Consider the following 17,194-nt stretch of genomic DNA (forward strand, 5'->3'; position numbering starts at 1 on the left):
GCTACTTGTCATTGGTCATGGGAGCAACACCCTCTATCGACACGATAGGGTGCACGATCCGGCACACAGACACACACAGACACACACAGACACACACACACACGCTTCTTTATTCCCATTTTACACTGAAGGATTTTGTGACGCATTCTATTCCCAGTCTCTGCTTCTGCGGCCGGGGTGTGCCGAGTCAAGTGTGTGCTCGCTGGTTTAAGAGTACCTTCCTCTTGCTTTCCCTCACTTCTGTGTATTTGGATTTGTGTTCATGCTGGCTGAGAGGATGCCGGCAGCGCTATGCACTGCAAAACGGGTGCTCATGGTGGAGATCGAGGCGAGTGAGTCAATGTGAGTCTCCCTTTTCAGTGGCCGTGCCCCCTCCTCTTTTCTACTGTTCGTGCCACCCCACCTCACACAAGCATAACTAGAAGAAAGCGTTTGTGAGGGAAGGGGGCCTTGAGGGAGGGGAGACTCTGCATCCCCTGTACGGCGTAAGAAAGCATGTGGCTTTTTTTTTTCGGTTGGCTATGCCGCCTACCACGCCCCATTTTTTTTTTTCGGTGCATCTGTGTGTATGTGTGTCGTCTACTTTATGCTCGAGTCTCACACTTTATCATTCGTTGCCTGGCTCTTTTTTTTTCCTTTGCTTTGCTTTGCATTTCTTTTTTTTTTTTGCGCCCATTACGTTTTCAAACATATTGATTGATTTATATATTTTCCTTTTTGGTGCGTGCGTAGGTTGTGTGTTGTGGGCGTGTTATAAGTGCAGCGTTTGTACGCGCGTCTCTCTCTTTTTTCCCTTTTTTTTTTTCAAAAAGGGAGGCGGTCGAGCTTATTGTGAGCCATGCAAACTCTGGGATCGAAATCTCTCGACTGAAAGAGTAATGGTGGTGGTGGGGGGCCAAAGCACTCGTCGGAGCATTGAAGTACCAACGCGAACATGTCCGCACCGGGACTGTAGTTTGCCCACCACCGCCTTATTATCCCTCTCGAGAAGCGCGCATTCATCGTCTGTCGCCTTCGTGGCTGTTCGTCTCCTGTGCGCCCTCGAGGGAAAAATCAACAAGTACGTGAGTCGGCGGATGCGGCGTTGGAAGATGCAGCATGCCAAGCCGCTTTTCATCCCTGTGATGGTTTCTGTCCGTGTGTGTGTGTGTGGACAGATCTGCGAGCTGTCGATCAGGCACCGCTCCTCCTCATCTTGCAGTGGTCTACTATGCCTTTTTTTTCCTGCCTCTGTTCTATTGGATTTCATGTATCGATTGTATGTACTCGTTTCTATGCCCCCCCCCCCCCTTCCCCCGGATGTTGTCTGTCTTCCCTCTGTGTGCGCCCATGCCCTATGCGTTGGAAGCTTCTCTATTTTTCCCCTCCTCCCCCTCGCTGCGATGCTCTTTCTCTTTGACATCCCCGCTGTACCACCGGAGGGAAGACGAGGGAGAGGACACAAATAGGGGAGCTTCGATGAAGAGACCGCGCGAGTACTCGCCAGGACTACATTTGCCCTTTTTTTTTCTGTGCTGCCTGGCTACAAAAGAACGAAGTGTGGTTTGCACTTGAGCATTTGACCAGACATACTCACACGCTCACACACGTGCTCAGGATGCGTGCCCGTGCCGGACGATGCCTTTACACCGCTCTGCACAGCCCCCCGTCTACATTCATCTGCATCGTGCGGAACACGCAACGCCGTGGATTTATTGACACGCCCATCACTGATGAGGCCATGGGCTCGGGCATGATGGCGCCCAACGCGGTGCCGCCGGACTCAGGCAGCACGAGCAACCCGACGCCGAAAGACCTCGGTTCCTCGTATGTGCACCCACTTGACGTGAGCCACACCCCCTTTAAACTGTACGGGGAGTCTACCGCGTATGCCAACGACGATGCTGGCCGCATTTTCTCCTCTTCCAAAGTGCACAGCTATGACCCTGCCGTCCTCTTCAGCGATGTGCGATTGCAAGAGATCCACCACAAAGCGCACAGCCCCGCTGGCGGCCTCGGCGTTACCACCTCTGGTGATTCGTCGCTGGCGGCCGACTCCTCGGGGACAGAAACCCAAATGACTGAGGATGAAGAGAACGACGCCGTCATGCGCTCCGGACGCAACAAGCAAGGCGCGGCCGGTGCGGCAGCGATGGCTGCTGCGATGCTCGACTCGCGCCGCGCGGCAGACGGCATTGCAATGGTACCGGGCCACCCTCTGCCTGTCGTCTTCCCACGGCAAGATGGGCAGCCGTCGCCACCGCGCTTTGTCAAGAAGTTCGGCCCCGGTGGTGCACGCCAGGCACGGGCGAAGAAGCGGGCACGAAAGACAAGGCATTCCAAGGCGGAGGGCGTTGATGCGCTGCTATGCGGTGAGGTCATGGAAAGCCAGCAGCGTCTCGAGTCAAAGAGTCTGCAGCAGAGTATTGTGTGGCGAGTTCAAGTGTTTGATGAACACCGGATGTCCATCCCCGTGAGTTTTTTCCAGCACTTCCATGAGGCGGCTCCTGGGCTGCCGGCGCGGGTGTTGCAGGGGCTGAATGAGTCTGGATTTGTACGCCCGACACTTCTTCAGTCGGCTGTCATCCCGCTCCTCATGCGCGGGCGCGATTTAGTGGCCACTGTTTCTGACGACAGCGGCACAAATGTGGCCTACGCTGTACCGTCCATAGCTCTACTTCACCAGGTCAAACATAGTGGGACGCACCAGTGTTTGCCAAAGACGGAGAAGGACACCGGCTCGGCACTGTTGCCAGCAGAACCGTCTGAGATCTCGTTATCATCTTCAGGTGATGCGGTAGCACACCCTATCGTGGTTATACTGTGCACCACTCGCCAAGCAGTACTGCGGACAGCTGATCTGTACCGCAGCCTCGCTCCCGAAGACGTGCAACTCGTGGCGGCATACCCGTCCATGGACGATGGCGATGCCGAAGACCAGGAGGGCGTTATGCGAAGAAAGAGCGGCTGCAACGTCATTGTGGCTACGCCGTTTCAATTATCAAGGCTGATGCTCAGGGGCCATGTCGCCCTCGACCGCGTGCGTATGCTAGTGGCGGACAGCACCAACCATCTCTTGGGGGATCACAACCCAGACGGCGGCTCGGCGGTGCAACACGTCGAGGACATAATGCAGGCCATGAAGGACAACGAGGTGACGCCGCAGGTTTCTTTGTGGCGCAGAGAGGTGGAGCCGTCCATGGATGGCGTCTTCCGCAAGTACATGTCGCCGCTCACGGTGAAGGTTGTGGTGACGCGCGAGGAGCACACGAACGCAAATGTACGACAAATTCTGTATCCCCTGTCCAGCCCCGATGACCGCATCAAGGCCATCCAGCAGCTGTATAGTAAGCGCACCATCTTGAAGCGTGATTACGTGGTCGTTTACTGCGCCTCTCGCCAGACCACAGAGGAGGTGATGCAGGAACTGGCCAAGACGCTCTCGGTCCCGTCGTCCATGATACGGTGTGTGCACAGCGGTCTGCGCTCTCGCACACGCAACGACGTTCTCAAGGCTTTCCGCCAAGGCGACATACACATTTTGGTTGGCACTGACATGACAATGAAGCGCCTCGATGCCGCAGAGGTGGGGCACGTCATTCATTACGATCTGCCTGTCTCTACTGATGTGTACATGCAGCGCGTTCATCAGTTGGGTCACTCTGGTCGCCAAGGGGTTTCACACACCTTCCTCACCCCAGGAGACGTCCGTGTTCCAAGGATTGTCCGGTTTGTGGACACGCAGATAGACCACGCACTCAATGAGGATATTCGACGGTTGATTGCTGTTATTGAAGCGGCGAGCGGCGAGGAGCGCTGGGATACCGCAGTGGTGCCGGTGAAGGGCCACACTTCGTCCAAACTGAAATGGCGGGTGCGCGGTTTGCGGAACAGGCGGTAGGATAGGGGGGAGTCCCTCTCGGGTGTTGTATTGGTGTCGGACAAGGGGTGGGTGGGGGGTGGAGGGGGGGGGGCCCTTGGGCCAGGGAGGCTTGAGGCTGAAGGCGGGATGTTATTGCGTCTGCAGGTGGAGGATGTGTCGCTACCAAGCTCCCCACAGATGAGAAACAGAGGAAAGTCCATACGAATTCGTTGGGGCATCCCCCTGTCTTTTATGCCTTCCGAGAGAATACGATGTAAGGCAGGACGTTTGCATATGGAGAGAGGGGAACCCAATGTGGAAGCTTCAGAACCGCGTCCATCGGGACAGAGGTCAATGCCGATGTTCTGCTGCTGCTACTGCGACGACGACTGCAGGGATCAACCTCATGCCTTGTTCATCGCTGTGCTGCTCAGCAGCCCCCCCCCCCCTCCCCCGCTCCCCCCTACATCTGTTCGGTTGGTGTTTCGCCTCGTTTTTTTCTTTTGTATGCAAATTAGTTTTTTTTGCTTTCAAACATGGTGTGGCCTGTCGGATATCTCATTGTGAAAACACCTGTGCTTTGGTGACTGCCGCGTGCACCAAAGTCCGTACAACGAGACTGCTTAAAAAGAGGGATTGCGACTGTGAGGCGGCCGAGCGATAGCATCGCTACTCAAAGGAGTGTTGTGATATATCGCAGAGCTTCTGTGTACGCTGTAGCAGGCGTGTCGACGCCGGGGTTGTCTGTTCCGGGTTATCCTGCGCGAGTTTCGAGAGGGTGCGTGCATAGGACCTCTTGACGTCTTTCACTCCCATAAAAAAATCAATTTTTTTTTTGCTGCCGCACCAGTGCGTAACCTTTCCACGACACAGCCATCTCTGCTCCTCTCACCCCCGTTTCTTTGCTTCTCTGCTGCACATGTGCGTTCCAGGAATGGTCTGCGCCTCCCACCCCCACATCACCCGCCGTCCTAATCACATAGAGGTCGGCAACGAGGGGACACATCCACAGACTCACAAAGAAAGAGAGAGCCCTCGCAAAAAAAAAAGGGGGGGGTGTACGGATGAGGAGAAAAACGAAAGGACGGCCGCATCACACGTCTCACGTTTTGGCCCCCACACTCTCCATTAAAAAAAAGATTTTTTTATCGGTCGATCTTTGTTTACATCCCAACCACCACTTCGCCGCCCCTCGGACCTTCCGGGAACCCTTCCAGACCCGCTCCGTGTGCTTGGTCAAACCCTTCCGCACTCAACCCCAAAGAACGTAAATCCAGAGGACAAGAAGCGCTTCGAGGCACACACACACACGCACTCACACACACACACCCACACCCACACACACACCCACACCCACACCCACACCCACACCCACACCCACACCCACACCCACACCCACACCCACACCCACACCCACACCCACACCCACACCCACACCCACACCCACACCCACACCCACACCCACACCCACACCCACACCCACACCCACACCCACACCCACACCCACACCCACACCCACACCCACACCCACACCCACACCCACACCCACACCCACACCCACACCCACACCCACACCCACACCCACACCCACACCCACACCCACACCCACACCCACACCCACACCCACACCCACACCCACACCCACACCCACACCCACACCCACACCCACACCCACACCCACACCCACACCCACACCCACACCCACACCCACACCCACACCCACACCCACACCCACACCCACACCCACACCCACACCCACACCCACACCCACACCCACACCCACACCCACACCCACACCCACACCCACACCCACACCCACACCCACACCCACACCCACACCCACACCCACACCCACACCCACACCCACACCCACACCCACACCCACACCCACACCCACACCCACACCCACACCCACACCCACACCCACACCCACACCCACACCCACACCCACACCCACACCCACACCCACACCCACACCCACACCCACACACCCACACACACACACACCCTGTAGCATATATATTTTATCACGCAATGAACACCTTGCACCCTTCAAGGGGTTCCATTAAGTGTCCGCTTGTGGGTCGTGCAGCAAAGGGCAGTCGCCGCACCAGGGAGAAAAAACAAAGAGTGGGGTTGGACGCATAAACGTACACTTGAGTTGGTAGAGAATAGGCAGCGGTGTACATTTGTTAACAAGAAGAGGGAACCTCAGAGCGCATCGACTCGTTGGATCCGTATCTCCCCCCTCTCCATGTTCGCTTCTGCTCTTACTGTTTCGATCGCCTCCCTGCTTCTACCCTTCTCCTTTGCTTTTCGTTTTCCTTCACACACACACACACACACACACACACACACACACGTGCACACGCGGGCTCAGTGTTGTCACTTCACTCCCTATCAGATCGTCGATCGTTTGCATATCCGCTTGTGGGAAAAGGGCACCCCTTTTTTATTTTTGCACGTCACCCCCCCTCTTTTCTTGTGTCTTCCAGCCTTTTTCGACGTATAAACAGCGCCTTCTTCTCTCTCTCTCTCTATATATATACAGACACACACAGACACACAGCCACAGCCACAGCCACACACACACACACACACACACACAACACAAAAGAAGTGCCCCCACCCCTACCCCCCCTTGCACACATCATCGATTCACTTACTCACCAATCACTCCCCCCCTCCCACCTTCAAGCCACCATCGCCACATCTTTCACCGCTCTGCCTCGATCCTCTGTTCCGTGTCACCAAAAACACTCGCGGCCGGAGGACTTACACACACACACACACTAAGTCAAGAGTCGGTCAGCTCACAAAGAGGGAACACAACGCCAGGCGACGGCGACGACGAGACACGAGGGAGGCCTCCTCCTCTTCCTCCTCCTCCTCCTCCTTCCCCGCCCCCTCACCCGCACACTTCCATCAATAAACAGAGGGACAAGATCCAGTGAGAAGTAGGGAGTTGAGAGCGGAAAGGCGTTGAAGTCGCCGTGTACGACACCACAAGACAGACACTTGATTCAGTAAAGAAGCGTCAAAGTCGACTTTCTCACACACACACACACACACACACACTTTTTCTTCACAGCAGTCTCCTCCGCGTAGGGTTTGCAGTGTTTTTTTTTCCACTTGTGTTCTTGCCGTAGTTCGTTGACTCCGCGACACACACGAGTGTGTGTGGGTGTGAGTGATTTGTTTTTATCCACACCGCCTTTCGATTTGCTGAAGCGTTTGACCCCTTTTAAAAATAAAAAATTCAACTTTGGGTTTTCTCTCCTTCTCATTCTGCATTTTTTTTTGTTTGACGCATCCATTCCTCCATCATCATCATTGCCGCTAGCATCAGCAGCAGTCCTCTCCTCTCTTCTTCTCCCTTGCGCACTATCAACATTCTTTGTTTTTCTTTTTTTTTTCGAGTTTTTTGCTTTCCTTGTTTCGCGTTGTCAAGTGTGTTTGTGCCACTGTTGAACGGAAGAACAAACAAGAAAAGATTGACGACTAATTTTTTCTTCTCTCTCTTTCTCCCCCCCGAAAAAAAGGGGTTGTGCTGTGTCAGGTGGAGGAAGCGAGGGGCTTTCTAGGTTGCCGTTGAGCGTAGTTCCGGGCGCGCATCTGACAGCAACAGCTGCAGCTCTCACGTAGTGCTGCGGTGCTCACAGTTACTCACATTCTGCGTGGGGCGAAGTGTTCTATTTTTCCCTTGGTCTGTGCGGCTGGCCTGCTGCCCCCCCCCCTTCCCCCCCGAAAAAAAAGTCGCTCCTTTTTTTCGCTTATTCGTCGACAGGTCTGGACATCTCTGGATCAGCGCCTCCTCCCCTCCCCCCCTCACACTCACACACACACACACACACACACAGACGTACGTTTGGGTACATTTGAATTCCCCCGCTGTTTTGATTTCTTATTCTCTATCTCTGCCCAGATTTTGATTCTCTGGTCGATCACTTCTTCACATATTGGTAGTGATTGCCCACGCACTTCGCAAGCCCAAGCTAGCGACCCCCCCCCCCTGACACTTCGTTCTCAAAGCGGTAGCGGCGCTGCAGCCACGAGGAAGGAATCGGGACCACACAAAGGGGAAGAAAAAAACAGCAAGCTTAGACACAGGCGATATCACAAGAGGGTGTTTTGCTCTCACTCAGGGACACGCGCATCGCAGCACGAAGGAGGAGGAGGAATCGAGGAAAGACACGAGCATATTGAATGGCAATCACTATATATATTTATGTATATATATATATTTAATATAAAAAAGGGAAGAGATTCGGTGAAACGATTTTCGATCGAGATCGAACTAAACTACCTCTTCTTTTTTTTCACAAAAAAAGGGGGAAAACAGACGTAAGGGAAAGTTGAATATACTCAGGTTTTTTCGTTCTTTTTTTTTTGTGTGTGTGCGTAATCTCACGTCGACTGTTTTTTTATTATTATTATTATTTTTTTTTTTGGGGAGGTTAATACTAGCGCAGGGTTGTTTAGTAGTGTGCTTGCTGCACCGCCCCTCTTTCTTTTCTACGCCCCATCTCCACATCCTTCTTCATTTTGCATTGTTCCCGGGTACATAGACGCGCATTTTTTTTATTTTGCTTGCGTTTTCTTTTTCCCTCCTGTTTTTTTTGTTACGCTATTATTATTGAGCACTTTGTTTTACCTTTCTGTGTTTCCGGAGGTAACGCGCGCGCGTGGGCGGAAGGTGTGTTCATACAATCTGCATTCCCGGACTGTCTCGCGTGTTTTTTTTTTTGCGGTGGGTGCTGTTGACAATTGTGTTTGCTTATACAGCGTTGTCGCGTCTCACGTGCACGTTTTTTTTTTCCATCCACCTCCCTTTTCTTCCCTCTCTCCCCGCCCCCCCTCTTTCGCCTGTTTCTCATTGTCGGTTTAATTATTATTTTTCTTTGCTTCGCTTACACCGTTCTTCCCGGTGTAACGCGGTGTGCACTTGTTTTGTGCGCGCGGGTGTGTCTGCGGATATACGAAAACGTTTTTGCTGACGCATAGCCTCACTGCTAAGGGGGGCGGGTGGGTAGTGTTGCCGACATCAGCGCTGCGTCTGCATTGTCAAGTGAGAAAAAAAAAGCAAAAATATGAGCGATATGGACATGCAAATACAGAGTATAAACTACGCCATCGGCATGGGCTCGGGGTCCTTCCCGTCCGATGATGTCTTATCAACGCACGATGATTCAATCCACTGTGGCGATGCTGCCACCACCGCGCTTGGTGCACACCCCACCTTGTTCCAGGCTCTGGCTGTCGTGGAGGAAGACGAGGACGAGAATAAGGACGGGGATAACAGCCATGACGTTCTACTTCGTCTTCTGAACGAGGTCCGGGCGGTGGAGAGCGACGTGGACTACAATGAAACCGAGGCAATAGACCAGTGTTTCGACGAGAACGCCACTGGTGTCTTCGCTCTGTCCCACGAAGAGCCAGAAAAACCGTACGCGCTGCTCTACCCGGGTCTCCCCAGCGGTGGAGAAGCCATGGTTACAGCAGGCTTCACAGTTGAGGGCAACGGCTCGTACTCGTCTGCCACCAGCCCGCCACCTCCCCCGCCTCCCCCACCACCACCGGCGTATAGCACGCCAGGCATGGCCGCCCGGAGCCCTTACCTTAACTGTTATTCTGGGATTCCCAATCTTTCCCCCACGCCTGGCTCGAAGCCGCCGCCGCCGTCGTTCGCAGAGGCTATGGCGACCGCTCACGGCACCCCTGCCTCGCTGGTTGGTCGTACGGGGCAGTCGCATGAGTGCTCTCCGATTTTGGCCGGCTACGTGCCCCCCGTGCCGGCCGCTCCACAGGAGTCAGTGGTGCTGCGGAACAACAATGGCGTCTTTTTGCTGCTGCCGGTATCCAAGCCCACACCGCCGTACACGCCGCCTGCAGGCAGCACGTCGCCCCCAGTCTCTCCGCTGCCGCGCTACTCGCTGCCGCCGGCCGCCGCGTCCACGTTGAACATCACTGCCGCCGCCAACTTCCTTGGAAGTTCTATGACTCAGCCAGGCACTCGTGCTTCCAGCACAGCCGAGCCTCCGCAATACACATCATTCGGACCTGCCGGAGGCAGCCCCTACCTTGGCACCCCCGTCCCCTACACACGTGGCGTGAGTTCGTTGCGTGGAACCCCGTCCTTGGTGGCTGCGCCGCCGCCGCCGCCGCCACCACCGTACGTGGGTGGGCCGTCGCGAGGACCCGCGGTGCGATAGGCGAATCCACAGGACAAATAACAAGAGTGCGTTGCTTTCCTGAAAACGTTCCCCCCCCTCTCTCTCCCCCCCCCCCACACACACACACAGGGAGGCTTGTTGCGGCAGTGTGCATAACAGTGTATACATGTTTCTTACGTGTGCTGATGTTGATGTACCCTTCGTCACCCCACTCCTGCCTCTCTGCCAACGTGTTCTCAGCGGCAGGTGCGGACTACTTTGTCAAAAACGGCCGTTTCCTCTCTTTTTTGTGGCCTTTGTTTTTACTGTTTTGTTTTTTCTTTTCTGTTGTCTCGAGACGGGGTCAGTCGTCCTGACGGCTTTCTTATAACCCCCCCCCTCCGTGCCTCGGGTATCTTGTCTATTTACTTCGACTCCGCCTTGACTTCATCTCCGCCGCGTCTGCTCTGTACATATAGTTGCGCTCTTTTAGTGTTCGCTTTTATTTGCTTTTTTTTTGTGGTGTGTTGTGGTGTGGTGTGGAAGGGGACGATAAATTCTCATTATTTTCGCTCAACGCCAGCCAAATGAATTTTTTTCTCTCTCCCCCCCCCGCCCTTCCCCCCGCCCTTCCTCCCGCCCTTCCCCTCTTTTTTTTTTGCCTCTCGCCTTGCATTTATGTTGCCTTTTTGGTGCATGAGCATGAAAGGGATAGAGAATTTGTTGTCTACGCTGGGCGGGTCATGGCATGGCGCACAGACCCCTCCCCCCCTTCCCTCCGAGCTGGTGCGCATTTTTTTTTTCGTGGTGGTTTTCCTGGATGCCGCCGAAAATAAAATCGAGAAGGAAAGAATAAGAATCCCAGAAGTGAAGCATACACACACACACACACACAATGTGCCAGAAACTCGAGCTTGTATCACTGGGCTGTGGTTTGCTGCCCCCCCCGTTCCGTCTCTTTCGCTCTGTTTTTGTTCCTATATTCGAGAAGTGTTTTTGTTTGTTTTCTGTATTTAAATATTAATTTATGGTCACCCCAATATTTTTGCCGGAACGGCTTCACCTTGTTTCCTCGTGTATGTGTCCCTCGTCATCGGAACATGACGTGCATCTATGCGTAAGCCTCTGTGTGTGTGCAACGACATGCTCGACGTCTGACTCGGAAGCTCTATAAATTGACACGAAGGGTGACGGTAGAATGCTAGAGATTTTTGTGAATGGCCCACACATGTTCTGAGCAGTGCGGGAGTGTGTCTCGTTCCCTTTTTGTGGATGAGTCCTATTGGGCGCTGCGCTGTTGAACATCCGCAGTCAAGGCGGAGAGTGAAAAAAAAAAGAGGTGGGTACGACAAGGGGAGGGGGGGGGTCGCAATGAGAAAGAGTCTCGCTGGACCACAGTGCGTTACACAGCGCCGTGTTGTTGCATGGCTGAACGTCTTCTTATAAGTCCGAAATTTTGCTCTGTGACATGACGCACCGGTGAGCTAATGTCTCCCTCTTCTCGTCGCTGATCGCATCCCCCCTTCCCCCCCAAAAAGATTTATGTTGTCGACCGTCAAGATCGAATGCATTTTGTGGAATCCACGTTGTTTACCTCGTAGCTGGTCTCTCCACAATCCTGAAGGTCTTTTGGCCCCCCTTTCCCCTCTATCACTGATGACTGAGAGGCACACGACATGTACACTTGTGTGTGTGGATGTCTGCGTTTTTGGTGTTTCTGTGCAATGGCGACGTCTGGGCGCTCTCCCACAAGGTGCGAAGCGCCAGAAGAGGATGCTCGCTCGCTCCGCAGACACCGTGTGAGGGCACTGGGATGAGAGGACTCGATCATTTTTTCCAAATCAGGTTGACTTTCTTGGTTTTCCTCCATTGCATATATATATATATACATATATATATATGTATATGTATATTTATAAATATTTGTATGTATTTTCTCTTCCTCTGCCGAGTGTTTTGGTACTTTAACTTTTTTTTATTTCCCACGTTGATGTGTGTCTGTGTGTGTGTGGTGGTGGTGGCGGTGTTTGTTTAATTTGTTTTTTTTTTGGCGCCGCGCATATTTTTCCCCCGATTTCGACTCCGCTTTGTCTCTACCCCAACCCCCCTTCTCCCCCTTTCTGTTTTTTTAATCGGCTTATTTGGTGGATAAGGTGGGGGAAAAAACGAGGCCTGGAAGTGTGCGTCTCCCCCCTTCCCCGCATTTCTCTGTGTGTGTGGGGCTGGGGGAGGGGGGGGGGGGCTCGGCAGGGGGGGGGGCATGTGAAACCAAAGGGAGGTTCCGGTGATCTTTTTGTTTTGTTGCTGCCCTCTTCGCTTCAATGAAAATAGATGAACGTCACTCTGCGTGCGTTGAAGACGAGGCGTAACACTAGAGAGTAAATGTTTTTCTTTGTTTTTCTTTTTTTTTTTGGGGGGGGGGGATGGATTCATTGTTGGAGATTAATCGATTTTTTTGCATATATATTTCTGTGTGTGGTATCATTCCCGACTACTCTCTCCTCTTCTTTTGCCCAATCCCACTTTCTCCCCTTTCCTTCTTCTTCCTCTGCATCTGTGCGTTGTGCTAGGCTGCTGGGGGTATGGTACACACTTTTGCCTTTCCATCCCCGTTTCGATTGTCTTTTCTGTTTTTTTTTTGTTGTCACCCCGCGCTCTCTCCTTCCCGCTTCAATCATGAGAGAGAGACGCACACAACAACACTAACAAAAAAATATCAAAGAATACACACACACACACACTCAGACATATATATATATATGTATATGCATAAACATGTAAAGAATGGCATCACCCAACACACCCGGAAATATGGTGAGGCCACCTAACAGTAAATTCTCTCTGCTTTCTCTCTCATACACGCACACAAACGAATCATCTTTTCATCTGCTTTGGAGAAGTCTAAGAGGCGTCAACCCCTCTCAGGTGTTGTCTTGGACCCCCCCCCCCCCCCCCCCCAAAGTGAGAGGTAGGCGGCCCACTGACGTTGGCTTCTGTCACCACCTTTGTTGTCCCTCGACCCAAGGCGGTAAACTCACGCAAAGTGATGTTTGATTCTCTTTCTCTCTTCCTTCACCTGGCTGTCGTCCTCTTGACCCCACTTCAATTTTTGTTTCTCTCGGCTCTTCTTTCCCACGAATGCGCGCTTGTTGCGTTAAAAAAAATTTTGTTGTCTCGAATGTGCCGTTCCCCCTTCCTCCGACTTCTCCCCCTCACCCCAAGAGCAGCGGTACATTACAGCCACGACGCGCACACACACGCCACGGTTACTACACCAGCAAAAGCATTGAACAAAACAGGAAGTCATCACCACCACTACTGCTGCTGCTACTTTTTGGTGGCCGCCCTTATTTATTTAAAAGAGAGTGTTTTTCCCCTATTTTTCCATTTTCTTATTTTTGGACGTTTTCATTTACCCAAGACGAATTGGGCGTGTGGCCGCATCGACCGACTGACCCACACCCACCCACCCACACACCCACCCACACACGGGCTAACTCAAGCAGCTAAAACGCCTTGACATCGCCCTGTATCCCCTCCTCTCGTGTGAGATTACTTCGATATACGCGCATGCGTCATTGCTTTTCCTTTCCCCTCCCTTTTTCCTTTGCAAGCGAAGGAGTGAAGTGGCACGTCTCACCCCTCTGCGCCTTACAGTGCAGCTGTCGCGTATTTCGTGTGACGTTTTTTTTTGATCATTTACTGGCGTTCGCGTGGTTTCTTTTGTTCCTTGCCGATCGATTTTGATTCATTTTGCGGTGGGCCACCTTCCATTACGTTCGCGCTCTGCATTTATATATTGTTGTTGTTGTTGTTATTGTTGTTATTATTGTTGTTGTTTTTTTGGGAGATCTCTCTCTTTCTTTTTTTGTTTTTTGTGTTTTTCTTTATTCTGCCTCGACCGCTGCCTCGTCGTGTTCGTTTTCTGTTTGCGTCTGCCTAGGCACCGACACACACACTGGTGTCCGGCTCTCTCTCTCTCTGACACATACATATCAGAGATATTCACATTTTCTTCTCTCCTCTTCCCCCCCCCCTCCCCCCCCCCTACACACACACACACACCGGTAAAGTCAACACATATTGTTTTGCTTGTGTGTTTCATTTCATCGACAAACGTGCAGGACGTGAAAGCAAAAAAGAAAAAGGAAGCGAAAAAGTGTGAGGGCTGCATCGGTGTGTATTCGTCTAGTCAAACACCTTCGCTCCTCTCCCCTCCTCCCGCGGCATAACGCATACCGTCACAACACACTCACAGAGAAGAATATCACCTCCACGTAGGTGTGGCACGTAATCCTCGTTTTTTTCTTTCCTTCGACTCCCGGATTTTGAATTTCAAGGAAAGACGAAAAAAGGGAGGGCGGATACCCCCCCCCCCAGACAAAAAAAAAGAAGGGAAGGGGGCAGCACTCGTGTTACGGGAGTTGGACGTTTGCAGCGACTTTTTCTCTGAGGAAACGAGGGAGAGGGAGGTGGGGTGGAGTTCGTTGGTTTGGTTTGACTGTTTTGTAGACACGTCGGCTCCAAGGGCAAAAAACAGTAACCAGGCCTACTCGCTTACTCCCACCGGTTGGCCCCCTCACAACAAGGCGGAGGAGGTTCCCACGATGGATTCGCACAAGCATCGGGCACCACCACTACTTATGGTGCCGTCATCAAGCTCGCACACGCACTCAAAGACAACCGTGACCAGCGCCAATGCAGCGAGCAACTTCGATAAAGGACCGCTGCTGACACCTTCTGTCTCCAACACAAATGAGCGATATCTCCTCCAGGGGGCAGGCACGCCCATCCGTCACGCCTCCATGTTGGAGAACCAGCAGCTCACCCCGAGTGGCTCCTTGCAGTGGCCTTCAACGCACCGCTCTGTGTCCAGTGCTGCAGCCACGCGTGATAGCTCGCGGCACTCACAGATTGCGGACCGCATGAACGCAACTGGTGTGGGCATGTCTGCTGCCTTGTGCGTGCGTGATCGGGCACGCAGCAGTGCCTCTGAAACACCAAGATCTTCGCATGATGGACACAATGAGTACCGGCCCTCCACCCATACTGGCGTGGATTCTCGGCCAGGTTATGCCCCCGGACCCCAACTCAGGACACCACGCCTGGTGGAGGATGGCGACTCTCTATCTTTCAGTCAGCACAGCGCTGCACATAGCGTCTCCACGACAGCGCTCTGCACACCGCGTGACGGTACCATTGCTCTCTTGCGGGGGTCCGCGGAGCCACCGTCAACGGCTAACGAGACCAAGAGCGGTGCCACGCCGATCCCTCCGACGGTTCACGACTTTGAGGCGGAGGCGCATCAGTTAACCCGCGAACAACTGGAGGAGCAGGTGGAACACATGCGAGCGACCAACGTGGTTTTACAAACGTCTGTTCTTCGACTGCGTGAATCCCTGGCGACCCTACAAGAGGGCATGCGCGCCAACTACGCCGACCTTGAACGACGCCACGAGAGCATTGTAAGCACGCTCCTGCGACGCCTCGAAGCCACGAAGCGCCGTCGTAGTAAACTGGTCAGTCACTTGTGTACCGTGGAGGCTGAGAAGGCCTCGCAGGATGCAAAACTGCGCAACACCACACAGAGTATCAATGAGCTGTCAAAGCACTTGCGGCACGAAGAACAGGAAATAGCCAACCGCCTGCAGCGCCGCCTGGAGAGGCTGCACGCGCAGCGAGTGCAGCTTGACCACGCTCTGGAGGAGCAGACGAGTTCACTGCAGCAGCTGGAGCAGCTTGTGCAGGAGGTGGAAGAGATGGACCAAAGCGACTCGGCGGATACCGGCACCGGTTGTTTGGGAGCGCAGGTTGCCGATTTGACACCGCCACCCCTCACTGCTCCCGGGGGCAATGCCGCTCCTGCTGTGGTGCACGAGCGGAGCAGCAGTCGCATGAGCGTAGCGAGCTCCACCAATGCCGCCACCACCGCCGATGTCGCATACGACCCTACTGCGATGATTCGGTACTTGGAGGAGGAGATTGTGGCAGCCGAGGGCCTGCGGGCGGAAGCGCTCTCCAAGGCGGAGAAATACGTGGCCACACGCGTGCGTCTGGAGCGGCGCCTCGCACGGGAGAAGCAGCAACGGATCGAGCAGCAGCTCCGCACACAGGCGCTTCGTCAGCAACTGCAGGATACGAGCACCGCCGCGAACGAGGCGGCGGCAGCACAAGCAATAGCGATGGAGATGGAGGTGGAGCGACATCTAAATAGCGCGCGCTTGGGCGGCGACCTCATCTCAGGCACCAGCAGCACGTGCGCCACGCCCATGGTGCGCGCTGTGAGCACAATGGCCAGTAGGGGGAACTCCGGGTCGCCCGCTGCAAATCGGCTGTGTTCTGGTCCCGCTCTGCAGGACCTCGAGAGCCGTTCGCAGGATTCATTCATGTTGCCGATGAGCAGCGTCTCCAGCGTCCCGGCTGCTGCCAGGAGCCGGCCTGACCACGTAGGAAGCGGCAGGAGCGTCTCATCCTGCCTGGCGCGCTGCACGTCGCCCAGCGATGCCCAGGCAGGTGCTGCTGTGATGGGGACACCGAGCCGTTTCTCCTCTTTAATTCCATCGAATGCGCCGGGTAGCCGTGACGAGACAACGATATCCTCCGAGGGCACCCCGCGCGCGCGACTGCTTGTGCAGAACACTTCCCGTATGGCTGCCCCGCGTCCGGTGACGCCCGCCGAGGGAACACCCCTATGCGCTACGTCAATGAACACAGCCCAAGAGACCCTGTGAGAGAGCCTCCGCTCTTGTCAATGCATGAGGCCGCGTCTCTCTCTGTGTGTGTGTGTGTGTGTGTGTGTGCATTCATTCATCTACTCTACTACTTTGGGAGTGGGGTGGGGTGGGGGGCTGTTGTGGCTGGGGGAGACATAGTTCGTGATGGAACGGGGATGCTGGGTGCATAGTGTCGTGTTGTACACCATGGTACTCTCCCTCCCGTTCCAGCATGACTCCTAAGGAGGAGAAGAGAGAAGCTGCGCTGGGACTTTGCCCTTCTGTGTGCCAATGACCCCCCCCCCCCCCCCCTCCCCCCCCGCTCTCGGCTCGCTTTATCCCTTGTTCTGTGTTGTTTATATGCACGCTTCCACGCCGTCTCTTCTTTCTTTTTCATTTAGATTTTTTTTTCTCATTTGTGTGCGCGCAAGTGTGTACGCGTGTGATGGATTGGCGTCTTCGTGTATATCCGTCGTTGTTGCGTGATG

At 53.9% G+C, this 17,194-nt stretch overlaps 3 protein-coding genes across 3 annotated transcripts; all 3 read left to right on the forward strand.

The window, feature by feature from the left end:
- Positions 1-1,597: 1,597 nt before the first annotated feature.
- JKF63_07948 (uncharacterized protein) lies at positions 1,598-3,880 on the forward strand (the record flags this gene model as incomplete). The annotated part of the gene is made up of 1 exon (XM_067903876.1): positions 1,598-3,880. The coding sequence occupies one exon, from the start codon at positions 1,598-1,600 to the stop codon at positions 3,878-3,880; it is 2,283 nt and encodes a 760-aa protein (XP_067752176.1).
- Positions 3,881-8,931: 5,051 nt separating this feature from the next.
- Positions 8,932-10,053, forward strand: JKF63_07949 (uncharacterized protein; the record flags this gene model as incomplete). The annotated part of the gene is made up of 1 exon (XM_067903877.1): positions 8,932-10,053. The coding sequence occupies one exon, from the start codon at positions 8,932-8,934 to the stop codon at positions 10,051-10,053; it is 1,122 nt and encodes a 373-aa protein (XP_067752177.1).
- A 4,547-nt stretch (positions 10,054-14,600) lies between these two features.
- Positions 14,601-16,724, forward strand: JKF63_07950 (uncharacterized protein; the record flags this gene model as incomplete). Its single annotated transcript, XM_067903878.1, has 1 exon — positions 14,601-16,724. The coding sequence occupies one exon, from the start codon at positions 14,601-14,603 to the stop codon at positions 16,722-16,724; it is 2,124 nt and encodes a 707-aa protein (XP_067752178.1).
- Positions 16,725-17,194: the final 470 nt, after the last annotated feature.

Source organism: Porcisia hertigi (assembly GCF_017918235.1).
Source record: "Porcisia hertigi strain C119 chromosome Unknown contig_6, whole genome shotgun sequence".
NCBI lineage: Eukaryota > Euglenozoa > Kinetoplastea > Trypanosomatida > Trypanosomatidae > Porcisia > Porcisia hertigi.